The sequence below is a fragment of the Bombus flavifrons genome, chromosome 5 (assembly GCF_040668555.2).
Source record: "Bombus flavifrons isolate JBK064 chromosome 5, iyBomFlav1_principal, whole genome shotgun sequence".
In the NCBI taxonomy this organism is placed as follows: domain Eukaryota; kingdom Metazoa; phylum Arthropoda; class Insecta; order Hymenoptera; family Apidae; genus Bombus; species Bombus flavifrons.
Genome location: NC_138446.1, coordinates 7,952,892 through 7,972,965, shown reverse-complemented (window position 1 = coordinate 7,972,965; position 20,074 = coordinate 7,952,892). Strand labels below are relative to the sequence as shown.

At 36.4% G+C, this 20,074-nt stretch overlaps 1 protein-coding gene and 1 long non-coding RNA gene across 2 annotated transcripts in view; one reads left to right on the top strand and one right to left on the bottom strand.

The window, feature by feature from the left end:
- Nucleotides 1-438: 438 nt before the first annotated feature.
- fax (failed axon connections) overlaps nucleotides 439-20,074 on the bottom strand; it is a 52,241-nt gene continuing 32,605 nt past the window's right edge. Inside the window, exons 2-4 of the mRNA XM_069113782.1 lie at nucleotides 4,472-4,810; nucleotides 3,891-4,028; nucleotides 439-3,369 (exon numbers count right to left, since the gene is read on the bottom strand). Of these exons, the coding sequence (XP_068969883.1) occupies nucleotides 3,013-3,369; nucleotides 3,891-4,028; nucleotides 4,472-4,810 (834 nt within the window). The 3' untranslated portion in view covers nucleotides 439-3,012. The remainder of the gene's footprint in view (nucleotides 3,370-3,890; nucleotides 4,029-4,471; nucleotides 4,811-20,074) is intronic.
- On the top strand, nucleotides 6,820-12,054 carry LOC138179953 (uncharacterized). The gene is made up of 4 exons (XR_011173171.1): nucleotides 6,820-7,328; nucleotides 7,457-8,281; nucleotides 8,366-9,851; nucleotides 9,961-12,054. It is a non-coding gene; the product is annotated as an uncharacterized LOC138179953 (long non-coding RNA).

The following is a 20,074-nucleotide window of genomic DNA, read 5'->3' as shown; positions in this document are numbered from 1 at the left end:
GTTCTTATTCATTATTTATAATATAATGCACATATTGTTCTACTTGTTTCTAATTATACTTTAATTTCATTTATGTATATATGTATATCAATATAAAACTTATATCAAGGTTTGTGTGAAAAAAATTATTGATCGCACAGCTTATACACGACGTATGTACATATTCGTTATAATTAGAACATAATTAAAAAGGGGGGATTAAAAAATGAAGATTTTTCTTAAAAACGAAACCTAAATTACGTATATTGCCTAACCTAAATTTGCATGCAGTGTATACGTGCTATCTTTAAAAATGCACAAGGAGAAAATATGTGTCGCAAAATACAAGCAATACAAAATAAAACGTTGATTCTTCTTTTTTCTGTTACTTGTAAAAAATAACGTTCATCGTATCAGGTCGGTTCAATAAAGATCGATGAAAATTTCGTAAAGATGACATTATATTTATAAACACATTTTATTTGTTCGTATGTATTTCGTTAATAAATGGTGATATAATAATGACAATGAAATGTATAGCGCCGAGCATAAAACGAGCAGTCATATTATAATTATTATTATTATTCCTCTTATAATAATCTTACTGTACTGGATGTGTGCCTACCTACTGTGCTTACAACGTTTATGGTCTTGTCCAAGTGTTTTCTTATTACTTGCTGTCTCCTTTTCATTTCTTTCTTTCCTTTCCTCTTCGTCTAATTTTTCATTATCTTATTATTTTACTCGTACTCGTAATAATCCATAATAATTAATAATAATAATAATGTAACCACGGGTGTAAACGTATGCGTTGTTCCTAAGGTATAAACAGCTTCCACAGACTAATTGTTTACTTGTTTTTTCCTTTTGTCCTTTATGTAATCGTAATCGTCGTTTAATTATAGTAAGCTACTTAAATATTAATTATATTAAACTCGTGTCCTCGTGGAATTATTTTTCTGACCAACGCTTGCTAAAAAGCGGGCCTCGTACAAAAAACATTCAATTCCCGTTCGATATAACATTATACATCAAAATGTCTGTACGTGTATGTTTATGTGAGTGTGTACGTGTTTGGTGTATTCTCTGTGTGTAAATTGTTTTTTTCCCTTCATTTCGATGCGTGAAAGACACTTTTTTGTATTTTCTTTTTTTTTTTTTTTACTTCGTTATGTAAAATTTTTCTCACACATTCGAAGAAAAAAGTCATCTAATAAAGTTCAACTAACACACGGGGGCAGCACAGCGTTTCATTCGTTTTCTTTTTCTTTTATTTTTAAAAATTTTTATTTCATTTTCGAATATCGAAAGGAAACACAGATAGAGGGAATCGATATTTGCCTGATGCCTCTTTCATAGTTTCCTTTTGTCTCTTTGTTTCATTTATATTTTTTCTTCTTGTCTCGATGAAAGAAAAAGAAGAAACAAAGCGCCTGAAACGATTTCAGAGCGCGGCGACGGCGCCGTTTCCGCTTCCAGCGGCGCCATCAATCAGATTGCATCCGCGTGCACGCAATATAAATATCTCTAATAATATACAAATCATCGTAAATATTATCATTTACCGTCGATCCGCAATCGCAAATGATCCTTCGTTCGTCGAAGAGACGTTAATAAATCGTAAAAAATGTCACAACTCGACGCACGCACATACGTAAATGAGTTTTTACTCGAGGTGAAAGTCGTATAAAAAAATAAAGATCACGATGCAAATTCAAGACAATATGAAAAACAGTCATTATTCTTTTTCTAATGCATCTGACAATTCGATCTCTGATTATCGTTGCATGAAAAACGATTTCTGAGAGGTCATTCGAGTATTCAAATGTATCAAAAAGGAATCTATGATATATTACGTTTTGAATGATGATTATTCAAATGGAGTCCGATTGTGTGGAAAGAACGGTTAAAAAATGCAAAATATTAAAATCATCACATATTAAATAGCAATTCTAAAAGTACGGACATGTACATATGTGGCTAAAGAACACGATCAAACGAAGATCATAATGTGATATACGGTACGTTGCTGGAACGCTAGGTACGTAACTCATTTTGCACAGTAAGAGCCAATGGTATAAGAAGCGACCACAAGACGCCTTCTCCCTGAATCAGTGTCAGGGGCGCTATCTATCGTCCTGTATCGCAACCATAAACGATCTTGCTCCTTCGCATTAAACTGCATCGTATACAATACACATCGTGTCTATTCGCACGACGAATACGATGCATTTCATTTTGGCCACTGTCCAGCGAAGAAGATCTCTCACACACCTGAATGTATCAGGCTATTGCATTTGATATATTGCAAACCTACGATATTCTAATGACTTATAAGATAGCCCCGTTTCTGTTATTACTCCTCCCACTCTTCTTTTTTAATCCAGCTTTCATTGTATGTATTATCTTTCGCGGGGGGAAAAAGGGCCCTGGGTCGAATATAATAATAAAGTTTGTTGTTCGATACTGGGTGTGCTGGGGTGTCGATGAGAAATGGCGTAACGTGTTACGAACGTATAAACGAAGTATTTAACATTATGAGTCTATTTTAATATCTATACGTATAAGTAGAGAGCTCTAAACCTGAAACCCCCCTACTACCCTCTTTTTTCTTGCACTCATCGAATTTCTGTCGCTCTATCATTCACGCACATTCTTACCCCTCCTCCTTATCATCATGCTCTCTATATACTCGTTCTTTCTCTTTCTCACGCACACATTCTCTCTCTCTCTCTCTCTCTCTCTCTCTCTCTCTCTCTCTTTCTATTCCTTTCTGTCGAGCATTCCACACGAAACGCATTCACACTTGCGTGCGCGGGCGCTCATTTACACACACACACACACACAAAGACACACAAACACACACACACACACACGCTCATTCTTTCTTTCACACTCCCTTCTTTTTCAACCCCCTCCCCCCTTCTCTATATCTTACCAGATCACACCCTCAATTTTCTTCAGTTTCGAATCTTCTTTTTCCTTTCCCTTTTTTTTAAAGATTTATTTGTTTGCATGTCCACTCGAGACAGCTTATTTCCCTTCTTTTTCCTTTTCTTTGTTCTCGTCAACTTCCTTGTCCTTCTCCAGCTCTTTTTCTTCCTTATCCGCCTTTTCTTTGTCACCTTCTTTTTCCTCCTTTGATTCCTTCGACTCCTTCGCGTCCTCCTTGCTTTCCTTCTCCTCTTGCTTTTCTGGCTTCGGTAGGTGCGTGTTCATGTCAAGGGTGGAGCAGATCTCATCCCAATCCGGGAAGCATCGCTCCTTCATTCGCGAACAGTGACCAACCAAGTTTGGACAATTCTCCTGCATGTAATCTCGGAGACTGTACGGCGTGTCTTTGTCGATATAGAGGATTTGGGCAAGGTGGGCGAATGCCACCACGTCCAACTGTTTCAAATATAAATGTATTTTAGCAGAGATTAAATATGAATGAAGATTACATGAGAAAACATGATAAGTACATTTATGTTGAATTTATAATTTCAGTGTTACTGTATGGCTAAAAGGGAATATTTTAACACATTTTAATAAAATATTGAAAGATGTTAAAATATTGTTTCTCAATTAATCCAAAATTGTTATTTATTTGACTTTCTCCATAATTTAAAAAATATAATGTAAAATATCAGAAGCTTGAAAGTTTGTTATAATATTAACGTATTGGAAGAAATTAAAATATTTTATTTTAATGTTACAACAAGCTTTCATCGCTTTTGATATCTTATATCTTTTAAATTAAGGTAGAAATGTATGTTTAACCCCAAAGAGGAATTTCAATAATACATTATTACTTGAAAATGCATTGAATTTGGAAATTGCTGTCCTATAGCAAATAGAAAATGTGACTTATCGTGCTTTTCCGCAGTAGTCTTCAAATAGATTTGCTAAGAAAGTGAATAAAAATTTACCGTAGTCGGCTCATCTCCAAAGAAGAAGGGCTTGTCGGCAAGCATGTCGGAGAGAACTTTGAGATCGGCGCAACCGAATTGGGATATCTCTTCTGGGGTATGCACACCCATACCCTGCGCCTTCACTTTTTTCGCACCCTGGAACAAGTACTCATTGTACTGATTCAAATATTTAAAATATTACATTTCATATAGACGTAATCATATTTTATTAACTCAAATATGTCCAATCCATCTCATAAAACATTTTGAAATATTGCTCCCTCTCTTATATATTAATTAAAAAATTTTCATATTATTAAATGAAATTTTCTTAAAGAGAGTCATCTTTGCCAAAAAAAAGATTGATTGCGATAAGTAGCACCATAAAATTTAAGTAGAACATAATAAAATTACTTTTTAATCATTCTCTTCGAAGAATATTGGGTATATCTGAGTTAATTATTACAATAGATAATTAATATTTAGAAAATTTTTCTTAGTTTAGTGACACATCTAGTTATAATCTATCCCAAAGATTGAATATTCAAAATATAAGAAATTTTTTAGATATAACAACGGAATTTAGAATAGGAAATTACCTTACGCCCGAATGTAAGTTTGAAGAAAAAGTTGAGGATACCATTAGGAATGCGAGTACCGAGCGCGTGCTGAAGGTTCACCTTGTAACCCTTCAAAACCTGATCGAGATTCTTGATACGCCAGCACATGACAACCCATACTAGGTGATTTTCGATCATCGATATCATCGCGTGAGAAACGCTTCGTTGCTCAGCCGTAAGGACGGCGTCCAAATCCTTGTCGAATTTCGCGCTTAAGTCGCGAAGGATGATGGTGCTATCCGCGATCTCCTCGCCGTTCAACTCGACGAACGGCAATGCTCCTTTCTTAGAGCGGAACTTCATTTTATGGTCCACATTCTGAAATCAGAAGGAAAATAATAAAATTTTAGATCTTTTATTGAAATCATTAATATATTATTACTATAAGAAATATTTTCATTTAGAAAATAAAATTTTAGAATCTTTTTCCTTTATTATAATTATTAATATTCTAATTGCTAAAACAAACTTCTTTTTATATACGGAGATTTGTAAATTTGAAATTCCGTATTTCGAAATGGAAAATACTAAATAACCTAAGTTTTTTTCGTGCTTTTGAAAATTAATTTGCAAAATTTGGGAAGCAGCTTTTGGTGGAAAACAGCATTTGGTGCTTTCCAAAATTTCGGCAGTTCCCTAAAAAAATCACTAGAGTATTGTTACGCATTTTTTAATGACACCCTCTTCATGTGGATCCGTAATTTTGGATATAATAAAATCTATCCAAAAGAAATATAGTTTTCACATTATACACAATGTATAGTGTAATAAATACATATTTCTCTCGGGATAGACATGCTTTATATTGAATATTTGGTATGCAATGTTTGAAGCGTGTGTGCTCGTGGGATCGGAAGCCTTTGCGATACAAACTGTAAATTCACAGGAAAAAAAACCGGAAAAAGTAAAGGAACACCAAGGGGCTTCAATAGCGTCATGACTAAGGCGCGCGCTACTGGTGCTGTTGGCTCGAGTTCGAATCCTGATACGAATAAAGATATACTACTTCATCTTTAATTCCATTCTACTTCAACATAAATAAAACATGTTTTCCTTTATCAATATGGATTTCTAAATAAACATATGTACAACTAAGTTCAAAAGTATTTAATTGGTGCATTGAAATAAATATACAAACAGTTGCACCTGTAGCAAAACACGCTACATTTATACGCTTCAGCGCCACACACAAGAGAGTACACATCCTCATCCCACATCAGTCAATAATATCTCTGGTGTTCCTTTACAGGCGGGATCATATTGCAAAACAGTATTGTGGTTTTATACACTATACTATATTATACAACAATAGGTCAGCAAATGATTTCAGTGCATATATAATTTCAAAATAGAGAACTATTTCGATGAAGGATGATAGATAATAAGTTACTTAAGAAGAGTAATAAATCTATATTAATGTTTCTAGAAATAAAAAATAAAATTCCAGTGAGTTAATCATTCTGATATGACATTGATATGTAAGGATATGAAAATTAATACGGATGTGATCCACTTTCTTCAATCTCCGTTTACAATGGGTAAGATTTAAAACACTGTCAATGGGAATAATAACATTTATATTACCTGAGATTTCACCTCAGTACATAAGAAACTTTCTAGCTATTTGCTGGCCATCTGTTAGTACATTTTATTGTGAATGAACGGTGACCTAGAATATCTCGATTTACGACTTTCTTTAAGCAAATTGGTACAAAATGATAAATGACACAGCATGTGTATGCAACGTTATTATACATTTTTGGAGATTCAATGAATATAGTAATAGTAGAATATTAAAAATTCTTCCGGGTGCAGTGAATATAACTTCTCATTTTAATGTTCTCACAAATTATATATTCTATTCGTATTTCCATTCCCTCTTCGTCAAAATTACTAGTTTTAACATAAAGAACATTTCAACCTATTCCATTTTAACCTTGTTCTCCTTTTCACCTGTTTTATATGGACCACATTGGATGTTTATATATCTGTGTCAATAGATATCATGTATCATATAGTTGAGAACAAAAATAAGGACAGGTAGTAACAGTACATAGGTATCAATAAAGTTTAATCGAATTGGTAGTAGTGTTATATACTTAAGTTTTAATTACCTTATATACTTACAGTATATAAATTATTCATTACATAATTGCAATTAAAATTTACATTTCTGTGTAAAAAAGAAGCCGTATTTAACGAAACTTCGCTAATATCTATTTCTACTACCTGTTCACTTATTTCTGTTCTTAATTGTGTATGTACCTACAATTTAGTTCTCAACAATTCCCTAAAAAACCAATATGGCGTCGTTGTCGAATCGTCGGTCAAATCCATAAAGAACAAAAGATACTGAAACATGAGGACAAAGAAAAATGCCAAGGAAACATGTCAATTACGAATCGACGAGCGGAACAAATGGTGCGCGCTCGTGTCTATAGAAATCACCTGAATTAACCGTACAATAATGTACGAAGAGACCGGAGCATCGAGTCCGGTCCCACGAAAAGGGGAACAACGTCGCGATATATATACGTGGGAATACCTCTTCGGAAAGAGCTCATCATCGTCAGCAATCAGCGATTGCCGCGTGCAGCTGCACCATCATCGGAAATAAACGAAAGTAAGTCGAATAGGAAGATCTCTCGGTTCGATGGTGAGAGGAGTGGCGGGAGGCACGTTGAGGACAGGCCCTAAAGAGCGCAGTACGCGCAGCTTCCGTGCGCAACTTCCCTGTGTGAGTGATAATAGCGATGATGGAAACGACGTGGACGTTTACGACGGCAGCGACGGAGGTGCAACTGCTGTTTTGCAATACGAGTGCGTCGTGATAATGGTGAGTAACGAACGGGTGGTACAAGAAGGGGTGGGAGTAGGAGATGAGAAAAGAGGTGAGGGGGAAAAGAGGTTAGGACAAGGGGGAAACGAAGAGCAGCGGAGAATATATACCAATGTGAATTTCAGGCAAGAGAAACGGTCTAGGGAGAGAGACATAAAGCGGGAAAGGAGAAAAAAACAAACAATCGAGGGGGGAAAACAAATCGAGAAAAAGAGAAGCTTAAACTGGAGGGCAGAAAAAGAAGAAACCGGGTACACATGTGCAACGGTAGCCGGAAAGATAAAGGGATATGGAGAAGATACACTATATATGTACTCTCTCGTTTTCGCTGGAATATTATTGGAAACGAGCATCCAGGCTGGACATTGAACTCGCGCGTTGTGTTTGTTTCGAACACAACGCGCGACGAGAGAAAATGGAGGAAAAAAATGGTCGCGAGTTGAGCGCTGAAGCCATACCCGAACGGAGGGACAACGACTTGAGCAGAAAGCATGAAAATCCGATATGCCGTGGCAGAATTAAATATCCTCTGGCGTAAAATCAATGCAGGCAGTCGGTACTGATTAATTCGCGGGTCCACGGTTCCGCAGATGGCGCGGTGATCGTGGTACACCGGTGTGGCCCGGCGACGATCGTTAAAAAACGTCCGCGCGTATTCAAAAGCGCATAATAACCGGGGAAAAGAGAGCGAACCGACGCCGTGGAATATCGCGGAGAAGTGTGTATCAATTTCGAGAGATGAAAAGTCGAGCAGAGGCGGAAGGTCGGTGGAGTACAAATTACCGTGGGGCAGCTGCCCTCCGTTTGCGATTCCTGTCGACTCGCGTGTATATAACACGAGACGATGCGCGCATGCGCGTTCTCTGTGTACGTTCGCTTGCACATCGAGGAGAGCTAGGGTTGAAGAGGGAAAACAAACCGACGCGAAAGGGAAAAATAAATGCGCGGAGGTAAGACGAGTACAAGAGGGAAAAAGAAGGGAGGCGAGAATCCTAAGCGAAAGAGAGATAACCTAGCAAAGTAATTTTCTTCAGATGAGAAGAGCCCCCGAGAGAAATAGACTCTTCGATAAAGCTGCAGAAAACAGTCTAGGAAAAATCGGACTAGGGAAAACATTGACCGAACATTGTGGGACGATGTGGAAAATACGAAACCTGAAGAAAAAGGGCCAGAGCGCTCTACATAGGAGGAGGAAGAAACAGATTGAAAGAGAAAAAGATGAGATGAGAAGGAACGAGAATGTAAAAGAGAAGCCAGAGAGGGAATCAGGGAGTGGTACAACAGCGAACCGTCAAGGAGGGGGGCATGCGTGGGGTTAGAGAGGGAGAGGGAGATAGAGGGAGCATGAAAAACGAGAAAGAGCGAGAACAAGACAAAGTCGAGTGGAGCGGGGAGAGAAGGGGAGGAGAAGGATAAACGGAGGGTGAATGGGTGGGTGGAAGGGAGAAGAAACATGCCAGAGGACGATGAACTCTGGCGGTAGGCAGCTTCCGTCGCCTGGCAACGTTCTCCTCCCTTTTCCTCCTCCTCTCCCTGAGGCTCCAAGCCGTTATGTCGTGGTATCGTACGTAGGCAGTCCTCGTCATGGACGTAGTAGTCGTGTCATCGTCTTCGTCAGTGACGATCATGGTAGTCGTTGTTGTATTTTCACGTAGTCGTGGCTCGCAGCTTGCGCTGCGTATTGATCGTACGGGATGCTGCTGCTAGCTGCTGCTGGTTGCTGGCTGCTCCAGCGCCGGCTAACAGTGAGCTTTAGCCACAGCCCTACACCAAGGACCAATAGGGCCACCACTTTCTCTCTCTCTCTTGACTTTCTACTCGGCTTATATCCACCCATTATGGTTGCCCAAAAATGAAAGTAAATGCAATAAACTATTGTTACTGTATCTTTTTAAATGATAGAAAAACTTCTGGTTGGTTAATTTGATAGGTGTGGTAGTTGGATGATTATAGAAAAACATAGGGATGTGATAATGGATGTTCTTTCATACTGTTTCATTTCTTGAGACCGTAGAAGAATAGAATAACGATTTGTATTTAGAAGAGAAAATGTGCCCAAGTTGAAATTGGAAAATGTTACAGACATTAAAATAATACAAAATACTATAATACTTAAATGCAGAAGATTCATATAGAGATGATAATGATATAAAGATCTAAATATATACGTAAAATGCATGAGAAAATTCTGGCCATAATTTTATACGATATCGTTCACATACTCAAAATCCATTAGCCATGCATCACATGTGCTACATGTGTGCAAAATGTGAACATCAAATCAATGACCCTACCGTGTCTTCTCCCCATCAAACGTCGAACCTTCGTCTAATTATATCGCAATATATCTCAAAATAACCCAACTTCATCATCAGCTAACTACACCTATCACGTTTACCAATACTAATCTCTTACTTTACCATATATAAAATAGGAAAGCGACATGTTTCACAACATAACCATATTTCTTCCACTAGACACGAGGCATACAAATGAGGCACAGATACATCTAACTCATGAGTAAGTGTAATTTATATATCTCTATCATTTTCTACATGTATTAATTCTACTACTTTAATCCTTCACTATAACCAAAATCATAACATTAATATATTACTGTATTTTCCAGCACGACAATAATACATTGGCTTCCAAAAGGATTAAAAGTAATGTATGGAGCATACAAAGGGGACATAAATACGTCCACAACATTTCTATTGTTCGCCAATTGCAAGAGGAAAGCGCGCGTTCACCGACACCTACACGTCGTGCAGAAATGTCGGACGGCTATCAATGGTTAGAACACGTCGTCTCGATGAAAATACCAGCGAGAGGTGAATGGTTCGCGGCACGTGAAAATAGTTTCACTACACAAGGCTATGTCGTAAAGTCGGCCGCTACCGCGAAGAACCGATCGAGCCGAAAATGAAAGCAAACGCGAGCCGTGACTGCCAAGTCCAACGAACCTGCCACTTGGCAGCCGACGTCCGTGCTCAAGAGTGTCTTTAATACACCGAACCCGCTAAACCTAAATCCATTTTAACCGCGGAGTGTCGGTGCCCGATGTTGGCACAGAAAACTGTCACTGGCATCCATGAAATTGCCGGTGATCCGTTCGACACGGTTACCGATGAGTCAGCCGATTTTCTTGAATGAAGTTTCTTTCTTACCCCGTGTTAACGAGACTCGTTGAATTAGGGGATGGATAGGACGATTCTAATCGGTCGTGAAACACATACACGAAATTATTATTTGATGTACAGGGATGAGTCACGTATATGACTCACGAGGGAATAGGTGCACAGGGTGTAATTCATGCATGAGCACCGTTGCAACTAAGTTTACAAAGAGTCTCGCAGTAATTTATAGCCACGTAATACGTGAAGAACTACTTTGAGAGAATGACAGCGAAGGGAAGTTGTAAAGCAGAATATGTTATTGATAGTTTATAGTTACAGGTCGTTAAATGTGGCACGAGGTTTGTAGAAGGAAAGTGTCAAAACATGAGGAGTGAAGAAGATATTTTGTATAGCTGAACGTGTCCTACTTTTCTGTAACATGTTTTTTTACACGCTCTTTTAAAATTAAATTAATGGCTACAATCTTATTGTAATTTTATATAATGCACTTGTAATCTTATCCACCAGAATCTCTTTTTTGCTAATGAAACTGGCGACTAATGAAACGTAATATAATATACAGCGTTATAAGGATTCCTAGTATCACATTATCAATTCTATACTAATACCATTTTTCAGAACAAGAGAAACGATTATATGCATCATAGAGCTTCCAGTACCACTCTTAATCTATCCAAATACACAAAATTCAATGTTATATAGCAACAAAAATCTCTACATATATAAATTGACGAAAAAAATAACATTTAATATAGTCAAACGAGATTTATAGAAATAATTCTCTTCCTGCTATTATTAACGAATATTACCTATAAACCAAGAAAAAATACTTTTCCATCTATACTTTGTTAATACACAAGAATTCCTATACTCCACCAAACAAACCACCAAGTTAACCCAAAGAGGCGGTTCTCATCGTTAAGCATCCACTTTTTCCAAGAAATATAGCTTCAAGAAAAACGGAAACGTGAAATTGCGCAGCGTATCTGACAATGGATCTCTTCGTTGACGATTGTCGCGGAAAATATCCCAGAATACAGAAAGTAGGAAGAAGTTCTTTCTTTCTTTTTTCCTTTTTTTGTGTATCCCTGAAACAATGGGCAATTTGTTGCGTAAAATGGCCGTAGCTCGGTCACTTTGATGCGCTTCGACCTTTCGAGACCGCCGGTATACCTACCACTGTAATGGAGAGGACTGAAAGTGGTCCCCATTCTCTAACTCGTACACACCAGGCTGGCCGGCCTATCTAACCGTTAACAAATGACCCTATCGCTCGATTACATCCACCAGTTGGCCAGAAAGAGAGAAGGATATCGAGGGGTTATAAAAGAGAAACAGAGACTTTCTGGACGTGACAGAATCGTGGTACCCCATAAATATTCCTAATGGGCGCCCTGTCGCGATGTTCAGAAGCTGTAAAACGAGTGGGTCCTTATATTCTGTTCGTGGTCTTCACCGACGATTAACTTCGGGGGATTCGAAGAGGCAGAATCCGATATAGAGCGGGGCAAGGCAAGAGAAGAAAAGTTTGTCGTTTTGACGCCAGTGTGAGGAGTTTATGTCTTTTCTGATGGATTTTCTTTGCGGATATCTATGGGAGATTTGGACGAATAGAATATAGTAATGGATAACGCGTATGTATTTGTGAAAACATTTTGAAATACAAAAATTCACAGAGTGTTTGTATTTCTAATAATGGGTACAGTATGAACGTTTATGCATCTGTGGAAAATTTAGAAATAAGAATCACAGAATGATTGTATATACGATAAAACAGGGACGAAATATTAAAAGGCGGATTAATAATTTACTAAAATTGATCATAAGGCGAAATACGCTGATTCAAAAGCCAAGTCAATTCCAATCCAATTTCAGCTCTCCATTACCTTAAAACGGTACTTCAGAACATATAAAACGACCGAGATATAAAGCATTAAGCGGGAGAACTAAAACTATCCAGAAAGTACATATCTAGCAATGAGTGAGATAAATCGAAGAAGACTTAGTATAAAATAATTCTCTTTTCTCCTCATTTTTCATCGTTTAATTCGCTCTGCGTTACTCATCTAAATTCCTCTCCATCGAACCATTTTATAATTCACACGATGACCTACTTGAAAGGTAATGCAAAATGTATCGTTTTCCATAAATTAGAAATCCTCGTTTCCCCGGTAGAATTTCATAGGTAGATTGTGAATGAAGGAGAACCTCGTGAATCTCGAGGCTGCACTTACGTGCCAATTACTATCCGTGGCAACTGATGGAATGGCAGAAGGAAATCCTACGTAATGCGTGGTCCAATGTGGGATGCAGCAGTCTGCATCACTTACGACGAATCTGAAAAGCCTATGAGAAGAAATTACTCGGAAGAAGATTGCAGTAGCTGCATAACGCCTAATCTTCCGCTCGTTGTCTGCCCCCTGCCACGAAATTCCGATCCATAATCATACAATTAAATTTTAACGGACAGCGTGCACCATACGTGCTTGCAGAACTGTATCTGACGCTCTACATTGTCTGACTAGCACAAGAGATACAGTGCAACAGATGTACGACATTATAGTCGATTATAATCATTTCAATTATTGAAGTTGCAAACATTGGACTTGTCTTTAGACAGACGTTTTATTGATTTATTTTATATTTTCTCTTCATTTGATTTTCTGATTGAAATGTATCCAAGCATGTTTGTAAGCTAGAAATAACTTTTGTATACATATATACATATATATCCTTCAAGGTGCGACAAGACCGTAGATTAAGTCTAAAAGATTCACAAATACAAATAGTGTATTGTGCATTTTTCTTGGCACGTTTAGTTCGTAATTTTCTAGTTAAATTTTAGTGTTTAACATTTTATGAAATATACGAGGATTTTCAAATCATAAAAAGTTGGATTTTTTGTTCCATTAAATGGATTAAACTTTCTCTTGATATTTTAACAACACTTTTGCAAATTCTTACATTTTCTAAGTATAATGCTAAAAAATTTTTATTCAATTTTACATTACATTACATTTGTCTACTATCTTCTATTTTCTTATTTAAGGAAAATTGTATTTTGTAATCTGAAAATTCCTATATTTTGGTACATTGAAAATTCTTCATTTAAAATATGTATTCTTTACGTACTAGGACAAAAGGCTAATTAAAACGTGGGTTTTAAACCTACGCCTGAAAGTTTCATTAATTATATATTCCATCTAACGAAACTAATCGTGAACAATCCATTGAATGAATTAAATTTCCCAGCGTAATGACGAAAACTTTTTGTGTTTTAACGACTAGTATTTAATTTTCTGTTCCGTACAATTTTTTATTTGACCCACATTGACCTTAGTTTAAACATTAAAAGGGTTAAGGATCCTTTTACCATCACAAGATTGCAGCGTTAATTATGGAGAACAACGGTTTCTTCATAGCACGAACGTGTATAATGAAGATCCCCGGCTACATTCATTTCGAAACGCCTACTTAACGAACGATAAACACTTTTGACTAGTGGAAGTAGGAAATTATGAGAATCTTTTTAAAAGATTGCTTCAATGGCAGGCCTGCAATTAACATTCACCAAGCTATATATTTACAAACTAACTGAATACTAACTTCTACCTTTTATGATATATTACGGCTAACCAGATAAGTCTAACACTTGTATGTATATCGATTAATTATTAATTACTGCTACGTAAACGTCCGACATATTTGTATGTACGAACGTGACAATACAATTATTACGTAACCATTCATATATGAAAATGAAGTTCCTGCTTTTCAAATTTAAAATATGAAAATAAATATTCATTATACTTAAGCTTTTGTTAATTGTAATTTTACGTTGGAACGCTAGTGTTTTCAAAACCTACTTGACAATATTTCTTTTCTTGATGGTAATTTTAAGAAATACAATATTGCAAATATCTTTCATATAAATCTGACATTATCTAAATAAATAGGATAAGAAAAAAATGTTCGATTCTCTGTCTTCTAATTTCAAGATCAAATTTCTTTCCTCCAAACCAAGATCTTTTCTTAAAAAATAAGAAGAAATTAATAAATCCACTACTATCTACTAGAAACAAATAGTCTTAACGATGTAAAGGCCAAAGTCCCTCAAGGTCCGAAAATACAAATGAGGTATCATTGAACGAATAAATAATAGATATAAAATCCAACATATGATAAAGAAAAAACAATATTCCAATTTTTTCGCTACCCCATCAAAACGCAAAAACAAATCACCCCATAGCTTTTTTGCCTATTTTGATTTCCCTGGCGATTTTCGATTACGCATTTGGAACAGGTCCACGTATAGAGGATAAAATAAATAAAAATGTAGCGGTATGCGACGGGACACCGGTTGAGAACGGAGAACGAGTCGGCCCGAGCGAGTCGACTCTAGAACTCGGTAGAGAGGTCGGTGGCCGGCCTACCTCAACGTATCGACACTCGATGCCGCACATGTCGGCCAGCAGTTCAACACGTGTGTGTCCAGATAGTTCACCTTGTTCGCCGCGTTTCCGCGTCAACGTGCACCAGCACCGTCGTTTCACGGGCTACCGCCTCTTTAGCGTTGTGTGAAACGACAACGCTTATAGACAGATATGAAATTCTACCGTGTATACTTGAATTATACGTAAATACATACATACAGTGGCTAGAAAAAGTATTTGTATATCGTTGTATTTATTATAACATTTATATGCTAATTAAATAAGTTTGTCATTTAGTATCAAATAGTACTTTCATACGACTGAGAAAAATCTGATAATATCGAAATGAAATATAGATTCTGGTAACAAAAAAAAAAAAAAACGCATGGATAGAAAAGAAAGATAAATGTCAATTCTTTTTATAGCTACTTAATATAGTAAATAGTATGCCGACTGGGGAGATACGCTCCGTGGGAGACCAATTGTGAATACATCGAGGGCAATTAGAAAATTATATCGCATTCGTCGCTTTCATCGTTGATGCAGTAAAACAAAATCGCCGTTACTTTTTGTGTTATTAGATGACTTTTTATGTAACATTCTTACATGTTGGTTTTCTGATTATTTATTTTATTTTGTTATATCCTATAAACGCTTTAAGAATATTTTTAAATTTAAATGTAAATATTCCGTAATATATTAGAATATAAATATTTATATTATAAAAATTATGAAACGCACAAGACACACGAGTTAATATTATCAAACCATTACTGTATTATATAATTATACATCGCTGTTTTAACACGAATCGTACTGACAATAAGAAAGGAAAAATATTCCAGCCCATCGAACAGATAAAGATCCTCGTTTTTTCATCATATACAGAATTATCTTGAAATGACTATTTCTATGGCCGCGTTCCGATAGATCGTCGGCGATCGAACAATGAACTTCCTTCATTGCCGCGTGTGAGACGTCTTACGAAACGTCCAAGATAATTCTTCCTTGATATCTGGACAATAGAACAGACTCGAAGGAAGCGTCTTCTCGTCTGAGGCCTGCCAAGCCATCATCCACTCGATGCGATTACGGCATCACGTATCCTTGATAAGGGTTACCAACGTCGAACGAAACACACTAAGGGACACGAGTTCTTTCCACGTTCTTGAGATACTGAATAGATAGCGCTTACGTGACATGGAGGTTTACGAATAAGACTTTCCAATGAATTCTTGCGACCATGTGAAGGTTCTTTTCTTCTCAGAAGTTTTGTCATTGAAGGCACTCTTATTAGGATTTAATTAGGATTATCTAGTATTTTTTAAGATTCTTCAGATTTTCATTAACTTTTTAAATCGTCGTAAGATTGTCACATTAGTACTCGTATCAATTATGTGGAATGTAAATAACTTGATTTTTTTAAATTATTAGATTTTATTTACTTTTTAAGATTCTTCAGATTTTCATTAACTTTTTAAATCGTCGTAAGATTGTCACATTAGTACTCGTATCAATTAGATGGAATGTAAATAACTTGATTTTTTTAAATTATTAGATTTCATTTACTTTTTAAGATTCTTCAGATTTTCATTAACTTTTTAAATCGTCGTAAGATTGTCATAATAGTACTCGTATCAATTAGGCAGAATCTAAACAGCCTTAACACTTTTCTATCGAAGATAAAAAGTCCGATATGTACAAAAATTAGTTCGTTAAAAAAACATCTTTGTTTAAAACAATATCGTTATAATCTTAAAAAATTAAAAAATAACATTGACAGCCAAAAAATTTTACCAAATGTCCAAATCGGACAAATTGTGAATGTAAACAACTAAATAAAAAAAAAAAAAAATAACCTTAGGTAAGAAAAAATCACGAGTCACGATGTTGGCCATTTTAATCCAACCAAATTTGCCCCGATCTGTTTTGTTGATAAAAGTAACTAAGCCAATGGGGAAATCCAAGCTAAACGAACACTCTGTATGATCCGGTTAAAATCGCAGTGATCGGATCGATCGGAGCTCCTTTAGGGAGACCCCTAGGGAAAGAATCGCCCTGTATATCGCAACGTCCAATATTCTTGTTCGTTCTATGTTGAAACGGTGCAATGAACCCACGCGACGAAACGAATTTCTCGCGGTGGAGGAATACCATAGAGAGAGCAGAACGTTTGGCCGCGTGCAGTCTTTCGAGCGTTCCAACGCGATAAGATAAGCAATGATGAGGTTCAATTGGAAGATTAATTAATTAAGACCCGCGGCAAAGGGGATAAATTGGGTACATTGCGGTGGTATGCCGACACGATGCTTCTGTTGCCACTACGCTAAACCGAACGACCTACGGCTCTTCGCCGTAACCGGGAAAAAATAAGAAAACAGAATTCGTACTAAACAGAGTGCTATGACGACTATGTCTACTACTACATACCGTTATATCGTTTGTTTTTATTCTCATGTGTATTATTTATTATTTTTACGTCCTATTGTGAATTATTATTAATGTATTATTTTTACATAATTTTGTGAATTTGAGCGTAGAAGTATACGGTAGTAACGTAATGGTTAAGGAGGAATTTGTAAAATTGGGCACTCGGTTTTCTATCAGGTAATTATAATATTAATTCAGGTAATTTGTAGGCTGTGTTGTATATGACATTCAGCGATATTCAATAGAAACGTAACTTACGCCTAGAAGGCATGATCGAATTAAAGGTCAATCCATTGCTCGGTGAATCACATTTACGTGAATGACATCTGCAATATTCGTAGGTATCCTTTGTTTACGTTTGACATTAATATGACATTAAAATGAAGATGTAGATACAGATACAGATTGAAAATCAGAATTATAGCAAAATGCATGTTCTCTGTTGTGAAAAGAGGATAAGAAAGATAGCGACAAAATATACGTATAATAAACAGGCTGTGGAAAAATTCATATTTTGATCAACGCAATTAAAAAACTAAACCTTCCACGAAAAGCTTCACGTGCAAAATATTGCTACAGTTTTAATATTTTCTATCTTTTCTGCCATACTTCTGTATCTTTAAATTTTCTTCTACATTTTTAAAATTCAAATATCCACCATCCGATAATAAATATCTAATAACAAATAACCCTAAAAAGAATTTAATTTTATATATATGTAGCGGTTATTAATTTCGGTTCGCGATTACAAGTTCGAACTCGGGTAGATACGATACGATATGCGATACGAGTTCGGACGATGATTTGCGGGACTCGACAGGAAAGTTTCCAACGGTTTCTGTCCTGTGGCTTACTACACAAAGACCCTATCCTTCGGACAAGATGATTACCAGATGCCGATACATTCTTACAGAATATTTTCAGCTAGCCTAAGGACCCGCTACAAATCTTAGGATTTATTTAGCTAAGGTTCTCCAAAAGGGACAAATAATCTGTCTTAACAGTCCCTATACCTACCACCTATTACGGGAAGATACTGGAAATCTGCTTTCCTCACGTACGACGCTTCCTGCTAGCAACTTTCTCACCAGGGTGGTTAGCATCCTTTTCCAACCACCAACTCAAAATTTAGCCAATTAACAGCGACGTCCATTTCCGAACCAACGGCTTTTCTCAACGAATCCGATAATCTCGTATCCTTAGACACACCCCATCATAGTTTTTCTTATGCTTTTATTAAAAATTTCTTTTTTTTTTTTAATTTTTCCTTCGAGACAACGATCTACAGTGAGAACCGTTATAACGTACCGCACGCGTACCGAGCGGAAATTCAAAGTGGATTTTCTCGAAAACAAAGCCTCAAACGAAAAATTGTTATTCTATATTTTCGACTTCTTTTTTCGCGTAGAATCACCCCCTTTCCGCTTGTACCACCAGTTACCAACCACCCAGTATATATATTAATTATAGGAAATATAATTTGCTTCATAGAAGAGAACAAATTTCCTACAGTTTGAGAATACGCCTGTCTGTCGTACGATGGAAATAAATAAATATTAGAAAGACAGCAAAAAGATGCAATAAATATGCCAAGCAGCAAGAAGAAACGTCTACGAAAGAAACTTTCATGGAACGCTGAATGGGTTAACAGGCAAACTTAATGGGAATGGAACAAGAGACGAGAAACTCGAAGAGTAAATAGAAAACGGTTTTACGTGTATAGGACGAGCTAAAAATACTGTAAGTAGGAGAGAACGAGAAGAATTACGAGCAACCAAAGATTTATGGCAGATGCGGAGGTTGTATTAACGATGGATTCGAAAAAGAAACGTTTATAGGGCCCACATGATGCATCGCGAGGAAACATGGGCCCCGTGTATAGTCGCATTGTGATCCAATTAAAGGATAATTTAATTATGGGCGGAGTTCGATTATCGCAATTGCGGTACATAACGGTACTGTTCAATTTCCCCGCCTGTCCAGAGTTATATAACTTCCCATTACAAGTAACTTACGCATCGGTATTCGTTTCACGATACGAGGAAATAGATCCATCACCTAGGAGGTTACGAGTTCATCCACTACATAATAAAGAATTCTCCAACATGATCGAGTATAGTAATTATACTGTCATGTTTAATTGGAGCCACGTTGAATTATGAGAAATTTTTTCCTTCTGCTTTTTCTCTTTCTTTTTTTTCTGCTCTTCTTTTCTTTTTAATCTTTCCTCTTGAGAAGTGTGTTGAGTCATGCGATGCTTTCTAAAACTAAAAACTTTTTTTTAGTCTACCCATCGTTTGATTTACTACCTGTAATATATATATATCATACGCGTGTGAGTTGATCTAGTACATAACGAAGAAATTTCTAATATAATGAAACACAGTAATTACAGTGTCTTGTTTAATTGAAGAATAAATTATCAAGGAATTTTTGTTTCTTATTTTTTTCTATTTTTCTTTTTTTTTTTTTTTTTGATACTTTTCTTTGAGAAGTGGTTCGGGTCGGCTTAATTGGAGCTGAATTAAAGAGAAATTTTTGTTTTTACTTTTTCGGGAATTTTTCTTCGAGAAGTGGATCGGGTCATGTAACACTTCCTTATATGTTTGCGCACGTACGTTCGTTTACGAGAAATTCTTTACCGTTCATTTCCAATTTTGGAAGATCTTTTTTATTTGTATGTCACATTAAACTGGCACAATATGCTAAAAGAAATTAGCAGTTTGTAATTTTTATTTGC